Source organism: Nannospalax galili, unplaced genomic scaffold (assembly GCF_000622305.1).
Source record: "Nannospalax galili isolate Female #2095 unplaced genomic scaffold, S.galili_v1.0 scaffold161, whole genome shotgun sequence".
Classification (NCBI taxonomy): Eukaryota; Metazoa; Chordata; class Mammalia; order Rodentia; family Spalacidae; genus Nannospalax; species Nannospalax galili.
In genome coordinates, this window is record NW_008348586.1 from 4,810,644 (window position 1) to 4,835,077 (window position 24,434).

The 24,434-nt window shown below is 43.1% G+C and overlaps 1 protein-coding gene across 1 annotated transcript in view; it reads left to right on the forward strand.

Moving 5' to 3' along the window:
• Positions 1-24,434, forward strand: part of Cfap58 (cilia and flagella associated protein 58) — a 133,009-nt gene that overhangs the window by 67,130 nt on the left and 41,445 nt on the right. Inside the window, exons 12-15 of the mRNA XM_008845710.2 lie at positions 646-786; positions 1,682-1,905; positions 4,630-4,741; positions 6,677-6,781. Of these exons, the coding sequence (XP_008843932.1) occupies positions 646-786; positions 1,682-1,905; positions 4,630-4,741; positions 6,677-6,781 (582 nt within the window). The remainder of the gene's footprint in view (positions 1-645; positions 787-1,681; positions 1,906-4,629; positions 4,742-6,676; positions 6,782-24,434) is intronic.

The window sequence follows — 24,434 nt, forward strand, 5'->3', positions numbered from 1 at the left end:
CTAAATATGCATAGGCATAAAAATAATAAAAAGATACTGAAAAGTTGTGGCCCGGACTGAACAATTTGCATACTGCTTGTTTATCTTATCTTCATGTTTGCAGTGGAGGTCCCTTAGAACTTATTACATCATAACATCCCTTCTGTCTTATCCAAATGTTTTCCAAGAGAGACATTTAGTTGTTATCTTTGACTGATTTAATTTATGATTGCAATGGACTTTCTCTTTGCAGTGAGTGTCCTGGTGGAGGGACCAGTAGAGAAGCTGGTTCATGTAGAGACCTCCCTATCCTCACACACACCCTCCTCCTCTGCCTGGTTCTTCTTGGGAAATTCTGGTTAGAGTAAATGCTACCGAATTCCAATGAGGCCCCTGCTACCCTTCTACAGAAAAGTGATGGGAATCTCTCAGGACAGAACTCTCAGAATAAACATGATCACGGCATTGAGAATTGCTGATTCTTTGTGTGTGTATGGTGTGTGCATGAGCTAAGCTTGTTTGGTCTGGGAGAGTTATCAAATCCTGTTAAATGATCCAGGAGAAGAAAATATAAGCAACATAAAATTGTGCAGCCAAATATGGCTCCATGGTCCTGTTTGGGCTACTGCTGAATGAAATTTGCCTCAATTTTTCATTCTTTGTCAGGCTGAGCTACAAAAGCTGAGACAGCAAGCCCTGGAGACCAAACACTTCACTGAAAAGCAGGAGTTGGAAGAGAGAAAGCTCCTGCGAATCATCGCTGAAGCGGATGGGGAGAGGTTGAGGCAGAAGAAGGAATTAGACCAGGTAGAACCTCCTTGTCACATGCCCACTAGCAGTCATGAGTCCTTTGTCCTTTCTAAGCAACCACATGGCTATGTTGGCAGATCATCAGCAGACTAATTGTGAAATCATCGTTCATTTCACTCACATGTACGAAAGTACTTAATTGGCATTACTGACTCATCTGCGCAGTAGGTACACAATGGCCAGTAGGACATCAGGTCCCTGTTTTCATGGATCTTAAGTTCTATACAATATACTTGCTGTACACATTTGCAGATCACAATTACATGATAGAATCTCAAGTTCATAATCTGGGGTCTAGAATCTTCCTTCCCTCCCTCCCTCCCTCCCTCCTTCCCTTCTACTCCTCCTCCTCTTCCTCCTCCCTCCCTCCCTCTCTCTCTCTCTCTCTCTCTTTCTCTCTTTCTCTCTTTCTCTCTTTCTCTCTTTCTTTCTTTCTTTCTTTCAATAGAGTCTCCTTATGTACTCCCCGCTAGTCTTTAGTTGGTGATCCTCCTGCCTCAGCTTCCTGACTGCTGGGGTTACAGGTCACAACAGACATTATCAGGACCCTGTTAGGAGAAGTTGTTCAGTGCAAGATGGTAAGAGATGGTGGAACTTGGCAAGAGCTTGTCTACCAGAAAGTCATTCATATTTAAACATTAAAAAAGATTGTGAAAAACAAACAAGGAAACAAACAAAGTGGCACAGCCAAGGGCCAAGCATTATTGAACTATAGAACCATGGGAATTGGCGGAGATTGCAAATTCCAGCGGGAGGAGTGTGTGCGGATGGTCTAGCAGGATGTTTCTACTATTCTGCCCACAGGGCATATGTGGATGGAATGCATGCTTCTGTCATAAGGAGAAGTGAGGCTTTTTCATTCATAGTGGCTATGTCATGTCCCCCCCCCCAGGTCATCAGTGAGAGAGATATCCTGGGTTCTCAACTTGTCCGGCGTAATGATGAGTTAGCTTTGTTGTATGAGAAGATCAAGATCCAGCAGTCAGTGCTGAACAAAGGTGAGACCCAGTACAACCAGAGAGTGGAGGACATGCGGATCCTCAAACTGGAGATCAAGAAGCTTCGCCGAGAAAAGGGGATCCTTGCCAAGAGCGTGGCTAATGTGGAGGAACTGAGGTAAAAGGAGAGCTTCAGGGCGGAAGGCACAGAGGTCTGCAGGGACCTCCTGCAATGCTTGTGTGGTCCTTGAAGGTCTTTAGGAAATTACACAAAATGGATTTCATAGGATGAAATTATCATCGGAGAACTTTTCCATAAAATCTGCCTCTGGCACATGCTACATCAGAAAAATGAACTAGTTTCCTTCTGGGGTGGGGTATAGGCAAAGGCAAAAAGGTTATTAAAACACTCTCCTGGGTCCTTAAAAAGGAAGTTTTAAGTCATAGCACAAACATAAACCAGTCATAATTTTGAACATTTTCTTCCCCCAATGAGTTCTTTGGAATTCCTTTAATCAGGCAGCATGCAAGAGATCGAAAAACATCAATATTTAAATGCCATCTTGCTAACGTGTGCACATCTTTTTCTTGGAATTATATACAGGATGAAAAGAGGTGGAACATTAATTCTATCACTCTCTGAAAATCTGTTTCCTTCAATGGTGACCAAAGTTTCCATCTCCCTCTTGATTTATTTCCATGGTTTGCACTTAGCTCCAGACGGCTTCTTTCTTTAAGTCTTGCATTACACAAGATCTGCTTTCCCTGTGGGAAAACATCACTGTGCTTTATATGGGCAATTGCGGGAAACGGAATAAGAGGTTTAGTATTTTCTTGGTATCTTTTCTTTTTCCTCACAGACTTGTAGAAGTACAGTTCCCTTTGACCACCTTGGGATAAGGACACAGTTTGAATCTGCCTCTTACATGAACTGGATTAAAAGATGGTTCTAATGTTCAGATGCAGGAATGGTTTTAGGGAATAGTGAGGTGCCATCATCAAGGACAGATAGATTTTTTTTGAGTTGTTTGTATTTCAGATGATGAAAATAGTACATACTCGTTGTAGAAAACATAGGAGATGCAGAAAAATATAAAGAAGAGATTAGAACTACCATTCATAAATTTACTCTCCAGAGAGACTACCATTGACATTAGAGACAGATGGGCTCATTCCGAGCAGCTACTGAGCGATCTTCAGGACCATCAGTAAATTTTCCAGCCATGAGTTATTTATTTTTTATGATGTACATAAAAGACCAGATTTTACCCATTTCTTGTCAATATTGCGAGTTTGTTGATAATGTTTTTATTTTTCTTTCCAATGAGAGGATAGCCTCGTAAAAATTGGAGGCAAATAAATAGGGATGAATTCCTATCAGCCTTGCAACCTCCAAGCTGGATGACCTTGAGCAAATCACTAGATGTCTGTTAGGGTTTGAACTTGTAATTACAGCTAAATGGGGAAACAAATGTAATGTGCTTCACACAGAGTCTTGTACACAGTCAGCCCTCAAATATGATAGCTAATACTTTTGCTTTCCTCTCTGATCTACTCTAGAAAAGCAAAGTGTTAAAAATATGCTTTTAATTCTAAGCAGCTTGTTCTGAGCTCCCTGTTGAGTGAACATCATGCAGTTAATTCTAATGGTTTGTCTTACTAATGAGGGGAAGTTGTATTATTGGTTTAAATGAAGCAATTAAGTAAAAGAGATGGCTCCGTGTTAGTAATCTGCACACCCACAGCAGACAAGGACAGATAGGAATGTCTTTATTGCTCAAGTCAATGCAAGCACTTGTTCCTTCCCCATCAGTCAACAAAGGCTCTGGAGAGTACAGTGGTAGCAAGCTCCGGACACTGAGAATGACTCTGACAGTCTACCTATTAACTGGAGATGCCTAAAGATTTTAGAAATATGTTTGAACCAGAGCTGGTGCTTTGGGACTTTTTCAGTCACCCGTGCGTAACGATTGTGGGATACAAGGCAAAATACCATTGAGGCTCCTAACCTAGTACTTCCAAGATCTGGCTGCACGTTAGAATTCCAGCAGGATTAAAAAACTGTGAAATGCAGGCCCTGCACTAGACCCTATAAAGCAGAAGCCCTCTGGGGACTGGGTTCTGGCAAAGGAACGCAACGCTGAGTTCCCCACATGATTCCATTATATGATTAAGATGGAGGTAGGTGGTCACCTACTGCTCCTGTAGAGAGAGAAGCGCTGACATTTATCTTGGAAGTCTCAGGGCTCACCTCTCCCCCTGGTTCCTTCCATATGTGTCTAAATTACTTGGATATTCAGAATCTTGATTTTGAAGACTGCTGCTGTTCAAGGCTAAGGAAGTTCCTGAATTCTGCAAGAATTAGTATTCTTTGTATGCTGCTTACCTTTGGGAATTTGACCTCATTGCTCATAAAAGTCTCCCTAGTTCCAACTTTTACACCAGATGTAGTGTATCTATTGCTATATATTATCATTATCATTATTATTATTATTATTTTGTGTGTACAAGTTAGTGGTGTGCATATATGTGTGTTCCCATGTGCATTGGTGCACATGTGTCCTGTGAACATGCTTATGGAGGTCAGAGGATGATGCTGGGTATCTTCCTCAGTGGTGGCAGGGTCTCTTACTGAATCCAGAGTCCACAGATTCATCTAGATTGGCTACGTGGCTTGCCTGGAGATCCACTTCCTCTACCTCCCAAGTGCTGGAATTGCAAGTGTGCTACCATGGCTGCTAGGCTTTTCCATGAGTTCTGGGAGTCTGAACTCTGGTCCTTATACTTGCATGGTGAGTGCTTTATGCACTGTGCCATCTACCTAACCCTCTGTAGTCAATTAAAGATATGCTATTCAAATGGACTGAGAAGGTCTTTGCACAATAAAATTTGTCTTATCCAGGCAGGAGCTTTTCCACATGCAAAGAGAATTCTTGAAGGAACGAACAAGATGTCGAGCCCTGGAAGAGGAGCTGGAGAACCCCATGAATGTGCACCGATGGAGGAAGCTTGAGGTAACATTTGGTAGAGATTGTTCCTGTCCCCAAACCTCCTCTTCACCCACTCAGAGCTCCTAACCCAAAGCATAATAAAAAGTGCCCTTTAATTCAACACTGTGCAAATTGTCACCTAGGCTGCAAGACTGGATCAAATATAAATTGGGTTGTTTCAGAACCAGATGGCTCATTTGAGTTTGGCCTTCAAAGTCTTGGACAAAAAGCCTCTCTGACCCCCAAAAAGACCTGAAAGCCGTAACCCTGTTTTATCAGTGGGTATTTATTTTGCTCATTTAGGTAGTTTGAATATTCTTGGGTTGACTGCTAATTGCCTTTAGCTATATCCTCCACCAGCATCTTAGCTGTCTTTCAATTGGTCTTTACATCCTTTCATTTCTTGTAGGTTTTATGATGCAGTCTTTTCAAAGGCCTAGCTTGTGCTAGCCAAACCCTTTCTCTTAGGATCTGGGGACACAGCCAAAGTCCCATTGGCAGAGGATGGGTAATCAACTTCCTATTTTATTTTGTGATTTCCTGATAGGCATTACAACCAACACTGCAAATAACAAAGGCAAGCTCTGCTCATTCAAGACCAGGAGTTGTACCTAGTAACATGGGTGCCAAAAGGGGCTTGGGTCAAATAAACAATTATAATATTGGGAGATATAAGTCTATGATACAAGAAAGAACAGGGCAGTGTGGAAAATCAGCCAAGTAGGTTTCTATTTTTATTTTCTTTTAATGAATATAAAGTATTAAAGCTAATGTATTATAAATTGTGTAAACACAAGGCCTGGATTTTAACAGCATCCAGGACTGCCAAGCGAATGTGTGCCAAATTTGATCCCGCTATACAGTATCAATTGGCGATGCTATGTGTTGTGTAAACAATGTCAGAGTCAATGAAATATCATCTTTATTCTTCTTCAATGCCAAAAGTGGCCTAGCTTAATAACCCAATGCTAACAGGGATCTGTCTGGGGAGGTGGAACTGATGCTCTTATACCTGTTATCATCACATCGGTTTATTCTATGTTTTCAAGTAGATTGCAGAAGTTTCCAACTCTATGTCAATTTCTATTAAGAAATAAAACTCAGGGAGGCAGTTGAAAATATCCAGCGGCGAGATTAATTTAAAGTGTCAACATGGTTGAAAGTGAAACTTTGCCTCAAAGACCAGAGGATGTATGATCAACTTACAAGTGTAGCTCTTTGGATTCAACCCTTATAGCCACTGAAGGAGCATCTAAGCTCCAAAGGTTGATGATTCCTTTCAAGAGTTAAATGCCACAGCTGTGTTCTGCTGCCACTCATTAGCTGAAGTCCTGTCCCAGAATCCTTCCCCACTGTGGTCTGTGATGAATCTTCTGGCTGATGGTGACCAGAGGGGAATTCCAAGGCTTAATTACTTCAGGAACTCTGAGTCATTCCTATGGAAACTGGAGGTGGTAGAAAAGCTCAGAGCATCATAATGAAGAACCACAGCCTTTGCAGTGGGGAGTATTTAGTCTTGAATCCAGGCCGGAACCCTCCCGATCTTGGCAGGTGACTTCTCTGCTTCTCAGTTGCCTTCTCTGCAAAAAGCGAAGACTGATAACAGTCTGACCCACTGTCACATGATATTACATGAAAAGCATCGAATGCCGTGTGTAGTAACTCTCATAATTATTATCCTTCCTTCTGGTGGAATGAACACCCTTTCTTTCCACCTGTTTGATTAGAGTCACAGTGAAAACATTGGGAAATGGTGGTTCCTGTTTTTTTTGGGGGGGGCGGGTCGGGCGTCTGTGACCCTGCCATCTGTTATGCTTTTTTCCTTTTTGGCTTCAGTTCTCTATGTACTGGGTCTTCAGGCTGGAAAGGCATTTTAATAAGATAATAATCAATGCCCATAGAGGCCATGGTGCTTTGAAACTGGTGCTGACTCCATCGGTGGCGGTTCTTTTTGGACAGGCCAGCGACCCTAGTGCCTTTGAGCTGATACAGAAAATTCACATGCTGCAGAAGCGACTCATCAGCAAGACGGAAGAGGTGGTGGAGAAGGAACTGCTTCTTCAGGTAGCATTTTCACTGCCTGTACTCTGTGAGCAAGTGCTTTTTCCCAGCATGGCAGTCTCCAGGGCTCTGTTTTTAGAACTGGTGATTTGGCAGCATTGCATGCCCTGCGTTAAACTGTAGATGGCAACAGTGACTCACACATGGCGAACAAACACAGCCTGATTAATTGTTCTGTTATGCTGCGATCACTGATATTTCAAGAATCTTGGAAAATTAGGTTCAAGGCTAGACTTATTGCAGTCGGATAATGTGAACATCTTTTCTCACTTCCCTATGGTTCTATTTGTCAGATTGTTTTAACTGCTTTTCTTCTTATCTTCAGACTGTGAAATGCTGTGATATCAGTTTCGAAAATAAGCTTTAACATAGCACAAATGATCTGTCCACAAGAGAGTCTATGTGAGGGAGGCAGAAAGATGGTCCTGAGGATATGTGTGGGTATGAGTGTATGTGTGACAGGCACACAGCCATGTACATACATGCGGAGGTTAGAGGTTAGACATTATAAAGTATCTTCTTCCATCATTGTCTATTTTTATTCCCTAGAGACAGGGTTTCTCAGTGAACCTGAAGCTTGCCTTTCTGGCCAAGCTGATTGATCAGTGAGCTCTTGGGATTCACCACTGTGCCATGCCCCCTTCCCCCAGTGCTTGGCTTATAAGTGTGCATGGCTATACCTGATTTTTACATGGGTCCTGAGGACTCAGATTTAGGTCTCCATACTTGCACAGCCAGACCTTTTACGTTCTGAGCCATCTCCTCTACCCAGCTTTGAGAACTTATGCAGTAAATTCTTCTGGCAAGATTAGGCTCATGCCTTTTATCAGTCATTGCTGCTATCCCCGCTAGCTGCTTTTCCTCCTCCTCCTGCTCCTCCTCCTCCTCCTCCTCCTCCTTTTTCTTCTTCATTACCACCACTGTCTCTTACTATATGCCAGATAGTGTGCTGGATAGAAGCCTTACCTACTCTGTCTCATTTCCTTGGCACAGTTCTTGCATGGGTCTTAATTAATCTCCAATTAATGGTGAAGAAGGGCCTGGGGATTTTAAAGAATGGGATAAGAATGGCACTGCTTGGATTGACATCCTGCTGTTGCCAGTTTGCAACTATGTGAATGTAATTTCTCTGCCCCCGAGGATCTTAATCTCCATGAAGGACAGTGATAGAACCTGTGAAAAAGGGATGTTGTAGGTATTGAAAACCTTATACCTGGTTCATGATATTGATTCCAAAGCTTGGGATTTTCTTGGACCACTTGATTAGCCTGTGTTAGAGTCCCAGACTCTTGTGACAGGAAGTCCAAAGATTCAACTTCCCAGAGGAGCTGTGTTTCCCCATCTGGAGCCCATCTGTGGTGTCCTGCCGAGGCGGGGCATCTCTGTTGATCGTTCTTGTCACTGAAGGTGTAGATCTTATGTGGAGGAGTCTCAGTCCCAGCTCTCTGTTCCACATTGGCCCAGCACCTTGCTGTCTGTCCTTCAGTGGCCTCACAAAGCCAGGCCCCTATTCAGTAATCAGAACCCCTCAAGGGATGGCTGCCATATGTCCTTGTTTACTGCTTCAGATGCAGGGCACCTTTTGATTTTGATACTTGAGCAAACCGTGTGCAAAGTGCTTTGTGGCAAAAACGTGTTGGTTGTTTAGAGTATCTCATGTTTTATAAACATTAGAGTACAGGATTTTAGACTATTGAGTCTGATGTTTCATCATCAACAGAAATCTCATCTTCCTTTTGTCATCTGTAAAATGGGGGGAATAATAAAAACTGCCCATAGAGGTGAGTGTGTTAATGAACATGAAAATTTTAAAATGTTCAATTATTTTAGCAATATTATCATTAACATTGATAATATTATCAATAATATTGTTAGTCTCCAAGCAGTCTTTATAGATCTCCAAAGTCTCATTTCTTTTTAATAAATTCTTCATTTAGCTCTTTAATTTTTTGACCGTCTGCCTCAGCAGCTGTGTATCCCCAAACAAGCCTTGATAAGTGGGTTCTCCATGGGATTGGTCATTTTCTTAGCTTTGTGTATTTCAATTTTTTTGGTTTATTTATTTATTTTATATGTATGGGTGTTTTGCCTGCATGTATGTAAGTGCACCAGTGCCATGCCATGCCTTTGGAAGTCAGAAGAGGGCATTGGATCCCCTGAAGCTGGAGTTATAACAGTTGTAGCTGCCATATGGGTGCTGGGAACTGAATCTGGGTCCCCTGTAAGAGTAGCCAGTGCACTTAACCACTGAGCAGTCTCCCCAACCCCAGCTTTGTGTGTTTTATTAAACCATTAGGAAAGTTCTCAGCACTCACAGCAGAAAATTTTGTAGTTATGAAGTTTCATGGCTGAATTCTTTTGCTTTAGAATAATTTGCAAATGATGACTTAAGCTGTGTCATGGTGATGGAGAGACGTCATCATTTCTAAGCAACAAATAAAATGGAAGTCCATCTCCCCCCACTAAACTGGGAATTTTTGGAAGAAAGGCACTTCCTATTTGTCTCTCTGACTCTTCTACCTGATGCAGTATAAAGCACATAATAAGTGCTCAATAAACATAGGCTCTTAGCCCCGTGTCTTAGTTACTTTCTTGTGATAAAATACCCTAACAAAAGTAACTTAAGGGTTTATTTTGGCTAACAGTTACAGGGGGATACAGTGTTTCATGGCAGTGAACACATGGTAGCAGGCAGGGACAGGAGCAGGAGCCTGGCTGGTCACATTGCATCAACATTCAGGAAGCAGAGACTGAGCAGGAAGTAGGGCTAAGCTGTAAGGCCTCAAGGTCTGCTCCATGTGATTCACTTCCTCCAGTGAGGCTTCACCTCCTGAAGGTGCCATAACCACCCTAAACAGCACCACCTGCTGGGGACCAAACGTTCAAACATGAGAGATGCTTCAAATTCCAACCACAACACCCAGAGAACTCCTTATCCTTGAATTTTGCTATAAATACCCTTTCCTCCCCTCTGGGAGCACTCTTGGGTTAGGTGTCTTTGTAGAAGTTCCGTAGGACTTCCCCTTTGCATCACACATAACACTTGTAATTAATGAAATTATTATAATTGTAATTGTGTATATGTGTGCACAAGTGTATGTATATGTGTATACATGTGTGTTCATGTGTGCTGATGTACATATAGGCTTGTGTGGTGGCCAACTTTAGTTATCACTCTTCAGGTACTGTCTACCTTATTTTTTGAAATAGGGTCTTTCACTGTTGTGAGAATCACTAAGGAAGCAAGACTGGCTGGCCGGTAAGCTCCAGGGATCCTCCTGTCTCTGCCTTCTCCAGACCTGGGGTTATAATCATGTGCCACTGCACCTGGCCTCTTTCACATGTGTTCTAGGGTTTGAGCTCATGGCTCCTCATGTTACATGGCAGGGTCTTTGCCGATACAGCTATCTCCCCAGCCCATATTTGTGTTTGATGACACTTTCCTGTAGATTCACAAAGGTATGTCTGTGTCTGCTTGCTGGTCATCACATCCCTAGCTTATTTATTTATTTATTTATTTATTTATTTATTTATTTATTTATTAATGTATTGCCTGCATGTATGTAAGTGCACCTGTGTCATGCAATGCCCATGGAGATCAGAAGAGGATGTTGGATTCCCCTGGAACTGGAGTCATGGACAGTTGTTAGCTGCCATGTGGGTGCTGAGAACTGAACCTGGGTCCTCTGCAAGACCAGCCAGTGCTCTTAACCTCTGAGCCATCTCTCCAGCCTCCCCTAGCATTTCCACTAGTGCCTGTCCAGTGGCTGATTGCATGCTGGAAGAATGCTGTTCCTTTGAGAAGTGATGCATCTTACATACACTAAGTGCTAGCTTTGGGCTGACAGGACAGGGAATTGTTCCTTTTGCTTTGGGACTTTTACTATGAACTCTGACTTTTGCAGAGGTTTGGGATTTACTGGGTTTATGGATGTGGAAATGACACAGACTCTGCTGCCTTTGTGTGCAGAGGCAGGCTGATTCATACGGGTGTGCTTAAAGTTCTCTCCTTGTACTGCGTTGAGGTGACATTGGTTCTTGAGCCTCATTTTGCAGTTTTGGTGGGAGAATGGAGAAGTCTGTATTCGTGCCAGGATGGGAACCTAAGTCATGGATGGGAAGACTTGTTTTCTGTTGTCTACCAGGGCATGTCCCCTTTCAAGAGGGCAAAGGCAATAGAAGCATCCCTGGCTGTCTCTCTGCTGTTGCTCCAGTCACTCCTCAGATCTTCCAGATCAATGACTGTACTTTTTAAAGATACCTATAGGCGTCCATGTGTGTGGTGACTGTAACCATTACATTACCACCACCACTACATTACACTACAACCACCACCGCCACCATCATCACCGAGGTGCCATTCCAAATAAGAGAGTCTGGATGGCATAAGTACAGGAAGCTCAGCCTCTTGAAAAGGCACTTGCAAACAAAGATCACTTACAGAAGCTGGGATTTTTTTCCCCCAAGTGCTCAAATGCTTTTATCTTCTGGACCAGGCAAAAACCAAAAAGCAGTGACATGTACTTTGCATAACAAGACTTGAAATGGCCATTGTTAGCGATCTAGGAGTCAGAAGCAAAAGGGAATGTCCGGGACTGCAGCGCAGGGCACTGTGGATCCTATTTCTAGGAAGCAGCTCACTGAATTCAGCTAAACGCAGGCTTCCATGTCACAAATCCTTCCGTTTTCATGAATAGATGGATTTTATGTTTAGTATATTGAGTTTTACCCATTGGTAAACCTTAAGAACACTGAATGAACATTTCAAAATCAGGTCTACTCCCATCACCCTTGGCTGTAACCTCAAGCTTCAGGACCTGGGGCAGGGGAGGCAAAGGCGGAGTGAGTCACATGATTAGCTTTACTTGTTTTGATTTCTTTGATCTCATTCTCTGCTGCTCCTCAATGGAAGTGCAAAGCCCAAGAATTAAAAGGGAGCGAGTCTATGGGGAGGGAGAAGGACTAGGCTGTGGCAGCAGGGCATTGTGGGCACTTGGAGGTGAAGAGGTGGGTTCTTTTGAAGTGGGCATGAGGTAGAAGAGGCAAAGAATGTTCTGGGGAACAGGGCGGATGGTGCTTCCATGAAAGGGGAGCTTTCTTAAAGTGTCTCTTCTCTTGCTGTTAATTATCTCTATTTATTTTATGAACTTTCCCCAAACAGAAAAAGATGTCCTAAAATGTTAGAAAAGTTTTCCAAGATTGTCTCCAACCTCTCATGCAGGCAGGAGAAGCACCCTGTGTTGGAGGATCTACTGTGGCCAGTGGATTCCAGCAAATGAAGCTAGCTTCTCTCTGGCCTTGAAAGACCTCTCAGTTCTGTAACTGCTAAAATCTGTAGTTCTCAACAGGGTACTAAGGAACTCCGGGGCTCTGGATAAGGCTTTGGAGTGGGCAGAGATCTCAATATAATTACCCAAATCAGACACTGAAGCAGAGTCTGGTTGCAATGGTATTAGAAGTGGTCAAGGGAGCTGGCATGAGAGGGCAGGAAAGAGAGAAGGGGAAGAGGAGGAGCCATACTGGAGGGAGGGAAGGGCACTGGCAAGAGTCCCAGTGGCCCCTGACCTTCATCAGAGGAGCTACAGAAATAGCCACAGACTAGCGCCCTCAAGGGGTGGGAGGCAGACATTTGCTCACTGCCCATTCCTCTTGTTTGAGATGCAGGCTGAGGGGCCCTTTGCTTGTCTCCGATATCACATCAGAGGAGCCCTGAAGCTGAGTCTGTGTGTGCTGGAATTAAAAGCAGCCAGAGTGTTCCAGGAACTGATGGCCGTCCCAGTGTACCAGGCACGTCAGCTTGAATTTATGAATTTCAGGGTGCTGAGGTAATGGGGCTAGGTTGGCAGAAGTGTCCGCTATATGGGAATCAGCTTCCTGGAAGATCCTGAAGAGCACCAACCAGCAGATCACTTCCCACCTGGCTCCATTAGCTACTTACTTTAGTTGTAAATTGCCCATCCAGCTTTGGAAAAGACAGTGGCACCTACCCAACCAAGTTGTCTCTGGGCCTTCCTCCAGGTTCCCGCCAACTGTCATTTCCACTACTACCCAGTAGCCAGATGATACTGTAGTTCATTTGAAAAGTGGAGCCCCAATTTTGTCCTAGTCTTAGCCATCCCTTACTGAGTGTTCATGGTATGTCCGGCACTGTGCTTGCCCTCCGTACAGACTTCAGTGAACTGTACAAGTGGTGGGGGCAAAATGATGGGTGATTTACCTGGGGATGCAGTACCATTTTGAGGAAAGGGAATAAACTTGACCTTCTAGAATGTTCTTAATGAGTTAGCTTACCCAGAGGGTTCATTATACAGATGAGAACTATGAGGTTTCTCCTCTGAAGTGTAGCAGCAGTGGTTTCCTACATGAAGGGTATTATTTTAGGACTTAGGTTGGATGGAAGCACTTACTAATGAACGTTGATGCCCTGCAGTGATGCAGATGAGATGCCAACTTGGTAGATTTCAGATACATCTTGCTTTAGGAAATAGTCATTTATTACACACACACACACACACACACACACACACACACACACACACAGAGGCCCAGGTAATGGACACAGCTTCAGGATCTCTGGAATCTCTGTTCCTCTGCTGGCGTGTGGGTCCTGCCCTTTCAAGGTGAACTTCCTTTCCAATTTAATTTTATGACTGACTGAAGAGAAGTTTAGTTTACTTAACTGTAAAAGGGCTGGAATAAAAGGAGGGTATGAATGAATCTGCATGAATTCCCTGCTGTGCAGGGGGGGGGCATGCTTTAAATAGCAATTTTTAGATAAATTTCCACTAAAGGGTCTTCATTTTTCACAACTCCCTGGTCATTTCACAGTTATAGAGCATTTATAGCTGTTACAGATTGCACAAGTGCTTCATGTGTGTCTTACTTCACTTAATTGCCACCAAAACACAAGACACAGAAAGGTGAGGACTTTGTCCCAAGGCCACATGACTGGTACCCGGTGGAGCTTAGAGATGAATGCTGGCATATGCTCTTTGCCACCGTGGGATGCAGAGTAGAAACACCACAGGCACTGAATTCTTCGTGTACAGACCACTTTGGACATTCAGAGATAAAATTCATGTTTGTTACCATATGTAGAGCCGTGCTGCACCAGGTGGGGTCAGCAGCACTGGTATCCCAGAGAGCTTTGCAGAGGTGCGGTGTCTTCCGAGCTCCCCAGGCCTAATGCAGCAGAGTCTACATCTTTAGCAGACTCCCAGATATTCAGGACACAAGTTAGGTCTGAGAAGCATGGGACCCAAAAGTTTGTCATCTTTCTTTGAAAGAGACTTCAATGTTCCAGAGCAAGCACCCCCATGTGGACGAGCCCAGGGGAGTCTCATCTCCTGGCTCCCAGAGTGTGGCCCTGGTTCACTGCATCACTTTTTTTTTTTTTTTGGCCTTGGTTTCTTCCTCTGAAACCTGGGGCTCATCATCTTATCAATATCCTTCAGCTGCTGGGTAAGGGAAAGAATTACCTAAAGCACTTAAGAAAGCATGAGAATCAGCCAGTGCCCAGAAAGCATCTTTGTGGCTTGGATGTTAACCTCATGCTCTGGCCCTCAGCTCTTATATTCCAGGGACTAAAAGCATTACGAGGAATCTGACAACATGTCACAGGACCAGCAAACACTCGAAATCTGCTGAAGTTGGTGTGAGAAGTGTCAAGTATTTCTTTGTCAACAGAGGCATGGTGATCCTTGATCCTATGTGCTCGTAGCTGGGATGGATTTGGAGGAAGTTGCAGGGAGTTTTGCAGAATGGTGGGAGCTAGCAGGCACAGCTGGCATTTCCTGAATGCTGAGTATGTGTCTAGCCACCTGTGCTGACCATTCTGCTCCGCTGCATCTGCAGCAAACAGACAAGGTGGCTGCTGCTGCTGCTTTTATTCCACGGGGGAGGGACGTGAACTTGCCCGTGAACAGAGGGAAAACAAAACCTGCCCAAGCATTTACTGCTCAGAGATATTAGAGCTCCCATTGTAAAGCAGAGTTTGGGAAATGTTGGCCTGAAGTGGGCTATGTCTGAGCCATTACTTGTTTCTGTGTGGCCCCATACAGAATGCTGTTCATTTCTTTAAGTGGTTAGAGAAAACAAAACAAAACAAAAGAATAATCTCTTGACATGTAAAAATATGGAATTCAAGGCTCAGTATCCAGAAATCAATTTTACTGATGCACAGCCAGCCGTAGTCCTCCACACACTGACCATGGCTGTTCTCACACAGCTGAGTAGTTGTGAGGGAGACAGAACGGCTTTCAAGGCCTCTATATAGCACTTACTATCTGACCCCATACAGCAAACACTTGCTGACCCCTCTTATAGACTTCAGTCATTGGAACGAACAGAGCCCCTAACAGTTATTCTCTATTACCTCCAAATTAATAGACATTTCATTTCTGAGATGAGTTTCTGCCCACCCCATTCCAAAGTTCACTTATTTGGCAATTGCTTTAAGATATGAATGGCGGAATTCTAATACAGTGTCCAAGTATCTAGTGGGGTAGCCCTACACTAAGCCTAAGTCTTGCTTGATGTAATCCGGTGGTAACTCTCCCCCAGAGTTAAGCTGGAGTGATCTAAGATGCTCCCTCACTAGAAACCCTGGGGCAGCGTGGTCCTGAGGGCACTGTGGAGCTGCTAACAATTGTTTGGTTCTTTTCACAAATGAAAGGGGAGAGGAACAGGATAAGAGTGAGAAGCAGTCCCTGTGGAACCTTGCTGTCCTGGGCAGAGGACATTGGAAGGTTCAGGAATGATTGAGAGGCTTTTCCTAAGTTAACTCCCTGAAGTGAGCAACTCTCCACACCTACTTCTTCCTGAGGTGTCTGAGGGTTACCTGTGTTCTTGTACGTGCTCCTAATGTTTCAGGAAGGAGAGGGACAGCAATTGGAGATGAGGTGTTCCAAAAACAGATGCTTATGTCAGCCCTGAAGGTGATGTGCATGCTTCTACATGGCCGACCATGGGCACTGCATGTCTACACCCACTTGGTTTGTCTGAAATAGCCTTGGCACCAACACTAGGAGGACAGGTTCTAGTCCCCTTGCTTATGATCTTGAAAGACTACATCAGCTCTAACATCCACTGAGCACATCTTCAAAAAGCTGTCCATGCCTTGATGGTCAGTAGTGGTTTGTAATTGTTGATATGAACACTGGGAGGAACTATATGATCCTGAATGAAGTTTGCAATGGTCTGTAACAAAATGTGCACAAAAGAACTGTGTACTACAAAGCGAATTTTCCTTTTCAATTTTTGGCATTGTTCTTTTTAAAAAAATTATTATTAAAAAAATTCTTTATGTGTATGCACGTATTGCCTGCATGGATGTAAGTGCACCCAAGTCATGGTGTTGCTCTTTTTGTGTGTGTGATTTTTACTTTTGGAATTTTTTTGTTATATTCCCTTTTTTGGGGGTATTCTTCTCTTTGAAATCATGGCAAGAGGTCTTGATGACTTCTTGTCACTAACCTGTCACTTAAGAGCATGGGTCCTGTGTCCCTGGTTACTCCTGTCACTTAGGAGCGTGGGTCTTGTGTCCCTGGTTACTCCTGTCACTTAGGAGCATGTGTCCTGTGTCTCTGGTTACTTCTGTCCATTAGGAGCATGGGTCCTGTGTCTCTGGTTACTCCTGTCACTTAGGAGCGTGGGTCCTGTGTCCCTGGTCACTCCTGTCACTTAAGAGCGTGGGTCCTGTGTCCCTGGTTACTCAATTTCCTTACCTTTAAGGCAGGGACAATCATGCCTTTGTCCTGGAGCTGTTGGGGAGGTTGTGTTAACATTCCTCAAACATCTGGACCACTTATTAGCACATAGTAAACGCTGTATTGATATTATCGGTCTCAGCCACAGTATGTGTCATTGTGACAAAATTCCCAATATAAACAACTTACAGAAGGATTTATTTTGGCTCATGGTTTTAGAGATTTCAGTCTCTTGGAATCTTGGCTCCATTGATTTGGACCCAGGAAACTGCTCACCACATGGCAGACAGGAAGCAGAGAGGGAGGAAGGGATTGGGAATAATTCAAAGTCCTACCCTCAATAATCTACTTCCTTCAGTTAGACTCCATCTCCTATAGTTTCCAGAACTTCTCAAAATAGTGCCACTGGTTGGGGACCAAGCATTCATTCAACACATGAGACTATGGGGGGCATTTTATATTTAAACTATAACATTATCTCTCATTCTTTGTTTTTAAAAAGGTTTCATTTCTTCTTCTTCTTCATCATAATCATCATTATTATTATTATTATTATTATTATTATTTTATTATTATTTGTGTGTGTTTGTGCCATAGCACACATGTGGAGGTCAGAGGACAACTTTGTGGAGTCGGTTCCCTCCTTCCACCCTTATGTGGATTCTGAGGGTTGAACTCAGGTTACCAGGCTTGTGTGGCAAGCACCTTTACCCACTGAGCCATCTTGTTTGCCCCTCCTTCCTTCCTTCCTTCCTTCCTTCCTTCCTTCCTTCCTTCCTTCCTTCCTTCCTTCCTTCCCCCCTTCCCCCTTCCCTTCCCTTCCCTTCCCTTCCCTTCCTCCGATGACATCTTTCCCTTCCCGAGGGAAAGGTGCCCCGTGTGAAATAAATCTGTGTCCCGTTGAGAATTCCATCTGAGCCTCTGTGCCTCATCCATCCGCTCCTGCCTCCTCCATCTGCCCGCTCGCTCCCGCCCATCCATACCTATCAACATTTAACTTATGCAGTTGAGCAGCAGCATCTCCAACTGTAAGATTCCCTTCCTTTCTTTCTTTCTTTCTTTCTTTCTTTCTTTCTTTCTTTCTTTCTTTCTTTCTTTCTTTCTTTCTTTCTTTCTTCTTTCTTTTTTCACCTTAAAACTTAGGAGGAAAAAACTAAAAGAAAAGAAATTGGCAAGACTGATGGTGTTTCCAAGACTTGTGGGGAATCACACAGGTTCAAGAAATGTACAGTTCAGCAGCCTCTTCTTTGTTAATCCTCACCACAGCCCTATTCAATAGACCAAGGATGGAGGCTTGGAAAGACATCCTTCAGAAAATGGTGTTTCTGAAGACAGTTCAGTCTTTCAGAGATCTTCTGGCCTCTCTGAAGAAAGCAAGGTTTTGATATGTAGATGCTGGAGATGTGCTTACAATTGTGTTCAGCTTCACTGAGGAGGATACATTTCTCCACCTGTGTCTCTTCACACTTGCCCAGGCATATTTCCCATTCATTGGTTCCCATAAATTCACCCGGAACAGCTCCCCATAGCGTTAGTGTTTCTTAAAAAGAGATTGGCTCTACTAGGCTCTATTAGGCAGACAGAGGCTAAAAATCAGTTTATGCCTTAGACTGTAAGGACCTTAAGCCTTGTAATTTCAGACAACTCAAGGAGACAGACTCGTACATGACTGCTTGTCTCCCTCTCTGGTTTGGCTAGTGAGGGCTTTGTTCATGTTATATTTTGAAGCAAAGGGCTTTCAAAAGGGGCTGTGTTCATTGATTTTCCTTTCTTATCCCCATTTGCATCTCAATTTAAAAAATTAGAGTTATTCAAAACTGTCAGACATTCAGGAAATAGTGGGTCTGATTCTAGAGGTTTAATTAATAAAAGGCTGACATATATTAAGTGAACGGTAGGTAGGGATCCTTTACTGTCCACACAGGATCATCTTCTCTGTACATAAGAAGGAAGGAATGACTCCCATCTTCCACCTCCCAGCCTCCTAGGAGTGGGAAAGGAGGCAAGGCTACTCTAGTTGGCTGCATATTTATTTTATTGCTGTTGAGCAGGGCGTTGTGTGCTAAATAGTCCCTGGCCGTTTGCTGAAGCTCTCTTGCTCTCCCCTCTGTTCACTCGGACTTCTGCTTCTCTGGGCTTCCTTGGGTCTGCTTTTCTTGGCCATCTAAGATTCAAGGAAGAGAAAGTAGGTTTTTTGGACCAGACAGCTCTCCAGGTCAATGGACAAGAGAAGCCTCCCTGGAGTAATATTCAGTAGGAAAACAGTGATGAAGAGATCAGACTCTTAAGCATATTGTGTTTGAGAGTCTGAGTTCACTCAGAATGCTGTGTGATCACCAGTGTATTCAACTACTCGAAGCTCCAGTTCTTGGTGTGTAAAAGAAAGATAACATTGTTGTTCGTGGCAGGCTTTTGTGTAGCTTTAATGATGCTGTCGTTATCAAGCACACATCTTAGTGTTTGTACTTAATACACGATGGCAGCTGTCGCCATGTTGACAGTTATCACCGTGGTATCGCACTTTAGATTAAACTCCAGAAGAGCTTCCAAAATAGTGGTTTATAAAGAGTTTGGTATTTCATATGCAATCTCACTTTCAGGAATAATTGCCAAGACCCATCCGTCATTCACGCAGTCTCCCACTTTCCTTCTGGGGGAGGGATGGCCTGTTAATATTGTACTCAAGAGATGGTGTTCTGTGATGACCTTGTGTCAGCTAGTGCTAGTGGCCCATTCCACAGCTCTGTGGCTCAGGACAGCAATCATTTACTAACTTGTGGTTCTATCAGCAGGCAATCAGGGCAGGGCTCAGCCAATTTATTCTCCTACTGGACTTGCGTGGACTCATTCATGGTTTTGCAGCCTGCTGGCAAGTAGGACAAGAGTTGGGTGGTCTGCAGACATCACTCACATGTTCAGCGCTTGGTGCTGGCAGTGGCTGGGTTGATGGACGCGACTGTGAACCACCAGGCTGGTCTAAGTTTGTTTTCATGGCAACAACTCAGGGTTTACACGAACAAGCCTCAGTGCACAAGTGAGTCTCCATTTATGACAAGTGAGTCATATTTGTTCATGTCCCATTGGACAACACAAATCACATGGCTGACCCCAGAGCACATAGGGGAGGAAGGCTTTCCAGGATCATAAAAAGAAGTGGCTCTTAGCACAACAATATACTGACGTTTCCTTTCTTTGGTGATTTTGGGCAGAAACTCTTTGTATATAAGTATTTGAGTGGTACAAGGTTTCCTTTTTAAAATCTTTTGTTGGATATGATATTTTATATGCCTGGCATCTGGGCACTATCCTTGGATTCGATTGCTGATGTGTTTTTCTTTAATCTTTTATTCCCTTTATTTGGGAAATTATAGTTTGCTGAAGGACATAGTTCTTTTTATAGGAGAAACAGTATGATGTCATAACTGAGGACATTTCTGTCCCACATTTGGAAATGTGATCTACAATCCATTTGTTCCTTTCTATTTTGGTCTCTGACTCCATATTGGATTGTAGAAACATGAGTTAAAACTGTATTAGTTGATAAATTAATCTTAAAAAATATTACCAGTTATTTCCTTTTTACTTTTAGTGACTGAGCTATAATAAATGAAAGAATGATAGAAACAAACTAATTATTTTTTTTATAATGGGCATTTTGAATAGGTTATTTAAGACCAGGTGAGAGGAAGAATAATATATTTTTGGCCTCAGAAGCTATTCAAGGTTCTCATAAGAGCAGTGTTTAAACAGGAAATTTCAGTAAAAACAAATAGCAATAATATGACCAGTAACTGAAAAAGGGAATAAATAGATTACTTAGAGTCCAGACAATTTCAAGAAGGAATTTCTCAGTGGAACATTTAGGTTCTTATTGAATCTGTATACAATTATATCTTTCTCCCCAAACAAAACAGATTTTCAGTGATAAATGTTTTTGGACAGCAGCAAAATTCAATTCAGTTTGTTTCAAGATACAGATTTATTTGTGAAATTAAAAGAAAATAGTTGCCAACAAGGACCTGGGGGAGTCCTAACTATCTTTAGCTCGTCTGTTGGTTGGTATTTCACCAGAAATATCTCAGGGATTGGAGGTGCTTCTCACATGGAGGAGAAAAACTGCAGCTGGAACAGAAATTAATTTGTATTTATAGTGCAAATACCTACATGAATCCTTAATCTGCTTTTTTATGATTTTAGGGGAATTTATAGAATCGTTTAGATTGGAAGAATTCTCTAGTGGGTCATCAAGTTCCCTCTCCTTATAATGGCAGTGCTGATTTTATTATCCTTAAAGCAGCTCTGATAGATGGGTGTCAAGTCTGGCTCATGTTTCATGCATTTAAAGTTGCATATTCCCTACCCCGAGTGTATTTAATGGAGGAAACAGACTGGGAGCTGCCTATATGCCCAGGAGACCTTCCTCTGAGTTCCTGACACACAGTCTCTTCTGGAACAGATGCCAAGTATGTAGCATATTAAGCATTATAGTGAGGCCATCAAACCTAGTTTGCTTTTGACTTCTGACAATTGGGAACATTTTCCTCCACTGTGTGCAGGGACTGGGCGTTCTGTCTATTGTGAGATGATAGTAGGGAATCTCATAGCTTTTTCTCCCCTGTAGCTCCAGAGACCTGCTGGGCCCTCAGGTGGGAGAGTCTGCTTAGAAGACTAATTATGAATCAAAAGGCATTTTGGGGGTGTCTGCATGTCTTCTGAAGTTTGGGAGATACAGGAATATAACACATGGTCCTTGTCTGTAAGAAATTTTTAGTCTATCTGAGACTTCCTGAGGCATATCTGGGAAGAAGTGAGACTGACCTTTGTGAAAAGTCTGAAAATATAGATCATCACTTTATGGTTCCACTTAGTGAACAATCCAGAGTTCCATCTCTTCATATTACACTGGATACTGATGTAGTGAGTGCCCAGATATGTGTGTCAGAGTCACTGCTAGGGCAATGTACAATAAAGTGTTTACTGTGTACAACAGCTGTATGGAGTGGAAGGATGAGAGCGGGGGAGGTGAAGAAGAATCAGATTCCTCAAGGATGAGGAAGATGTGTTTGGGCTGCGCCTCGAGTGTTACAATGACACACCCCGTCATTTCCTAAACCGTGCTTTGCAGCAGGAGAGCAGAGCAGGAATGCTCACACTTACTGAGTTTTGAGTCCTGGTTTTACCAGTGACCAACTTGGGGACTTACCCTCTCAAGACATTAAAGCTATAAAGTATCAAGAGTAATGCAGCACCTGATTTGCAGGGTGATTCTGAGCATAAAATAGGACGAGTTATTTCAAGTGTCCAGGACAAAGCCAGACGTGTAGGGCTGTAAGGGTTAAAGGAGATGATGGTGAAGGGACTGTGCTTGGGAGCACAGGGGCAAGGAGGGAAAGTGTTCTTGAAGGGGGTGTAGTTGGAAACAAATGAAAAGGGCTTTTCAAGCTGAGGAATGATGAATACTCACAATCCTGAGAGGTGTGTGCACAGATGTTGTTGGGTAGGTATGTGCTACAGTTAGCTACCTTGTTTTGGAAGCACTTTGGCCTGCATTCACTGGGGACCAGTTGTATGGTCTTAGAGACCAACAATGTTGGTAACTCTGATCCAGGAGTCAACTGTGGACTCCAGTCACGGTAATGACTACAACTCCTATAGTAACAGTCAGGCCTTTGAATGCCAGGCCTTTGAACGCCTTTGTATTTTGTGTCCCCAATCCTGTAATGGGTCCTTTTTATTGTAGACATTATAGAAATTACTGCCATACGACCCTGAACGTACCCGATCTTGTCTGATCTTGGAAGCTAAGCACGGTTGGGCCTGGTTAGTACTTGGATGGGAGAAATTATCATTATAATTTTTTTATTAAGTATTAGGTCAATGTTATACATGAGGAAGCTAAGGCTCAGAGTGATGTAATAACATGGTCAAGGCCACATAGCCGCTCAGTGGCAGCATGCAGGCTGAAGCTCACACTGACTCATGGGAGGGTGGCCTTCTGGGCTTATAGTCTGTTGGATATTAATTAGTCATGGATGTGGTACAGAAAAGTGAAGTGAAAAAAAGGACTGAAAGAATGCAGAGGTCAGGGACCAGGACAGAGGAGTAGCTGAGGAAAAGTTGTAATTGGCCAAAGTAATGAAGATGATGATGAGGGGCAGGCATGGGGGATGAAGAGAAAGAGTGAGTTCATAAGATCTTAAAAGGACCCATGTGTGAGAAAATATACTGGCCACAGGATGTCTGTAAAGGCCACGAGAGAAAACTTCAGTGTTCTTCTTGACCTGTGATGTCTGTATGCTTGACAAAGCTGATGGCTACCTTGAGGCCCATTACCCACACCATTCTCTCCTCTGGTTCTTTCTCGCCCCAACTCTCACAGCTGTCCAGGCTGAAACTTGGACCTTAATACTTTTAAAATCCCAGTGAGTAGAAGCTGAAAGTGAAATGAAATAAAACAAAACAGGAAAACAAAACCCATGGCACATGTGGGCTATACATATACAGACAGACACAAACACAGACAGAGAGATGCATGCACCCCCCCACCACACACTCCCCCCACCCCAATTTTTAATCACAGAAAAACTAGAGATTCTAGAAACCCTTTTGTTCCAATTTCATCATTCCTGATAGCACTTGGTAGGGACAGAGAGCAAATCTTTTCCTATTATTTATTCTAATGGGTTACTACTGCCATGTTGGAAAATTACCTGCATGCCTTTTTTTGAGACAGTCTTTTAAAAGAAAAAAGATTTATTTAATATTTTGCTTATGTGTATGGGTGTATCTGTGTGTGCACATGAGTGTGGGTGCCTACAGAGGCTTGTTACAGGAGGTTGTGAGCTGCCTGCCATGAGTGCAAGGAACTGCATTCGGATCATCTGTAAGACAGTATGTGGTTTTAACAGCTGAGCCATCTCTCTAGCTCCCTTGAGACAGGGTCCTGCTATGTAGCCCTGGCTGACCTGGAACTCATAACTCAGGTGGTCTCAAACTTGTAGCAATCCTTCTGCTTCTTCATCTCAAGTGCTGGGCATACCCTACTGTTTTAGTTTGCTTTCTGTTGCTCTGGTAAAACACTCTGACCAAAAGCAACTTGTGGGAGGAAAGGTTTATTTGGCTTATACTTCTGAGTCACAGTCTATCATGGAGGAAGTCAGGCGGAAGCTCAAGGCAGAAACCTGGAAGCGGGAGCCATGAAGGAACACTGCTTGCTGACCTGCTCTACTTAGATGACTCTAGGCTGTCAAGTTGATGGCTGGAGCTAACTAGGACCTCTGCCCTGCTTGGCTTCAGTATGCTTATTTGTAATAAATGCCTTCTCAGTTGATTTTCTGGGGTTTCAAGATACATAATTTATTCTTTTTTTTAAATGCTAATTTTTTAAAAAAATTTAATAACTACATGATTAGAAGAAGCATTTCATTACAGCTTTAACATATTCAGTAACACACTCCAGAGCAAGAGTACATCTCCTTCACAAGTGGGTGAAGTTTCTAGGTTCACAGTTGAGGTAAGAATTTTTAAAAAAGATCTCCATTTCGCCGGGTGTGGTGGTGCATGCCTTTAATCACAGCACTAGGGAGGCAGAGGAAGGCAGATCTCTGTGACTTCAAGGCCAGCCTGGTCTATATAGTGAGTTCCAGGACAGCTGGGGCTACAGGGAGACCCTGTCTCAAAAAGACAAAAAAGAAAGAAAGAAAAAGAAAGAAAAAGAAAGAAAGAAAGAAAGAAATAGGAGGGAAGGAAGGAAGGAGGGAAGGAATATAAACTTTAATTTAAAAATATAATTTAAATAAAATGCTAATGAAAACAAAACAATCATATCATAAAAGAAGGCTGCATAGCTACTCTTCAGGTACTCTGTTTTACTAACCAGAAATTGTGTGTGTGTGTGTGTGTGTGTGTGTGTGTGTGTGTGTGTGTGTGTGTGTGTGTTTGCATGTTTG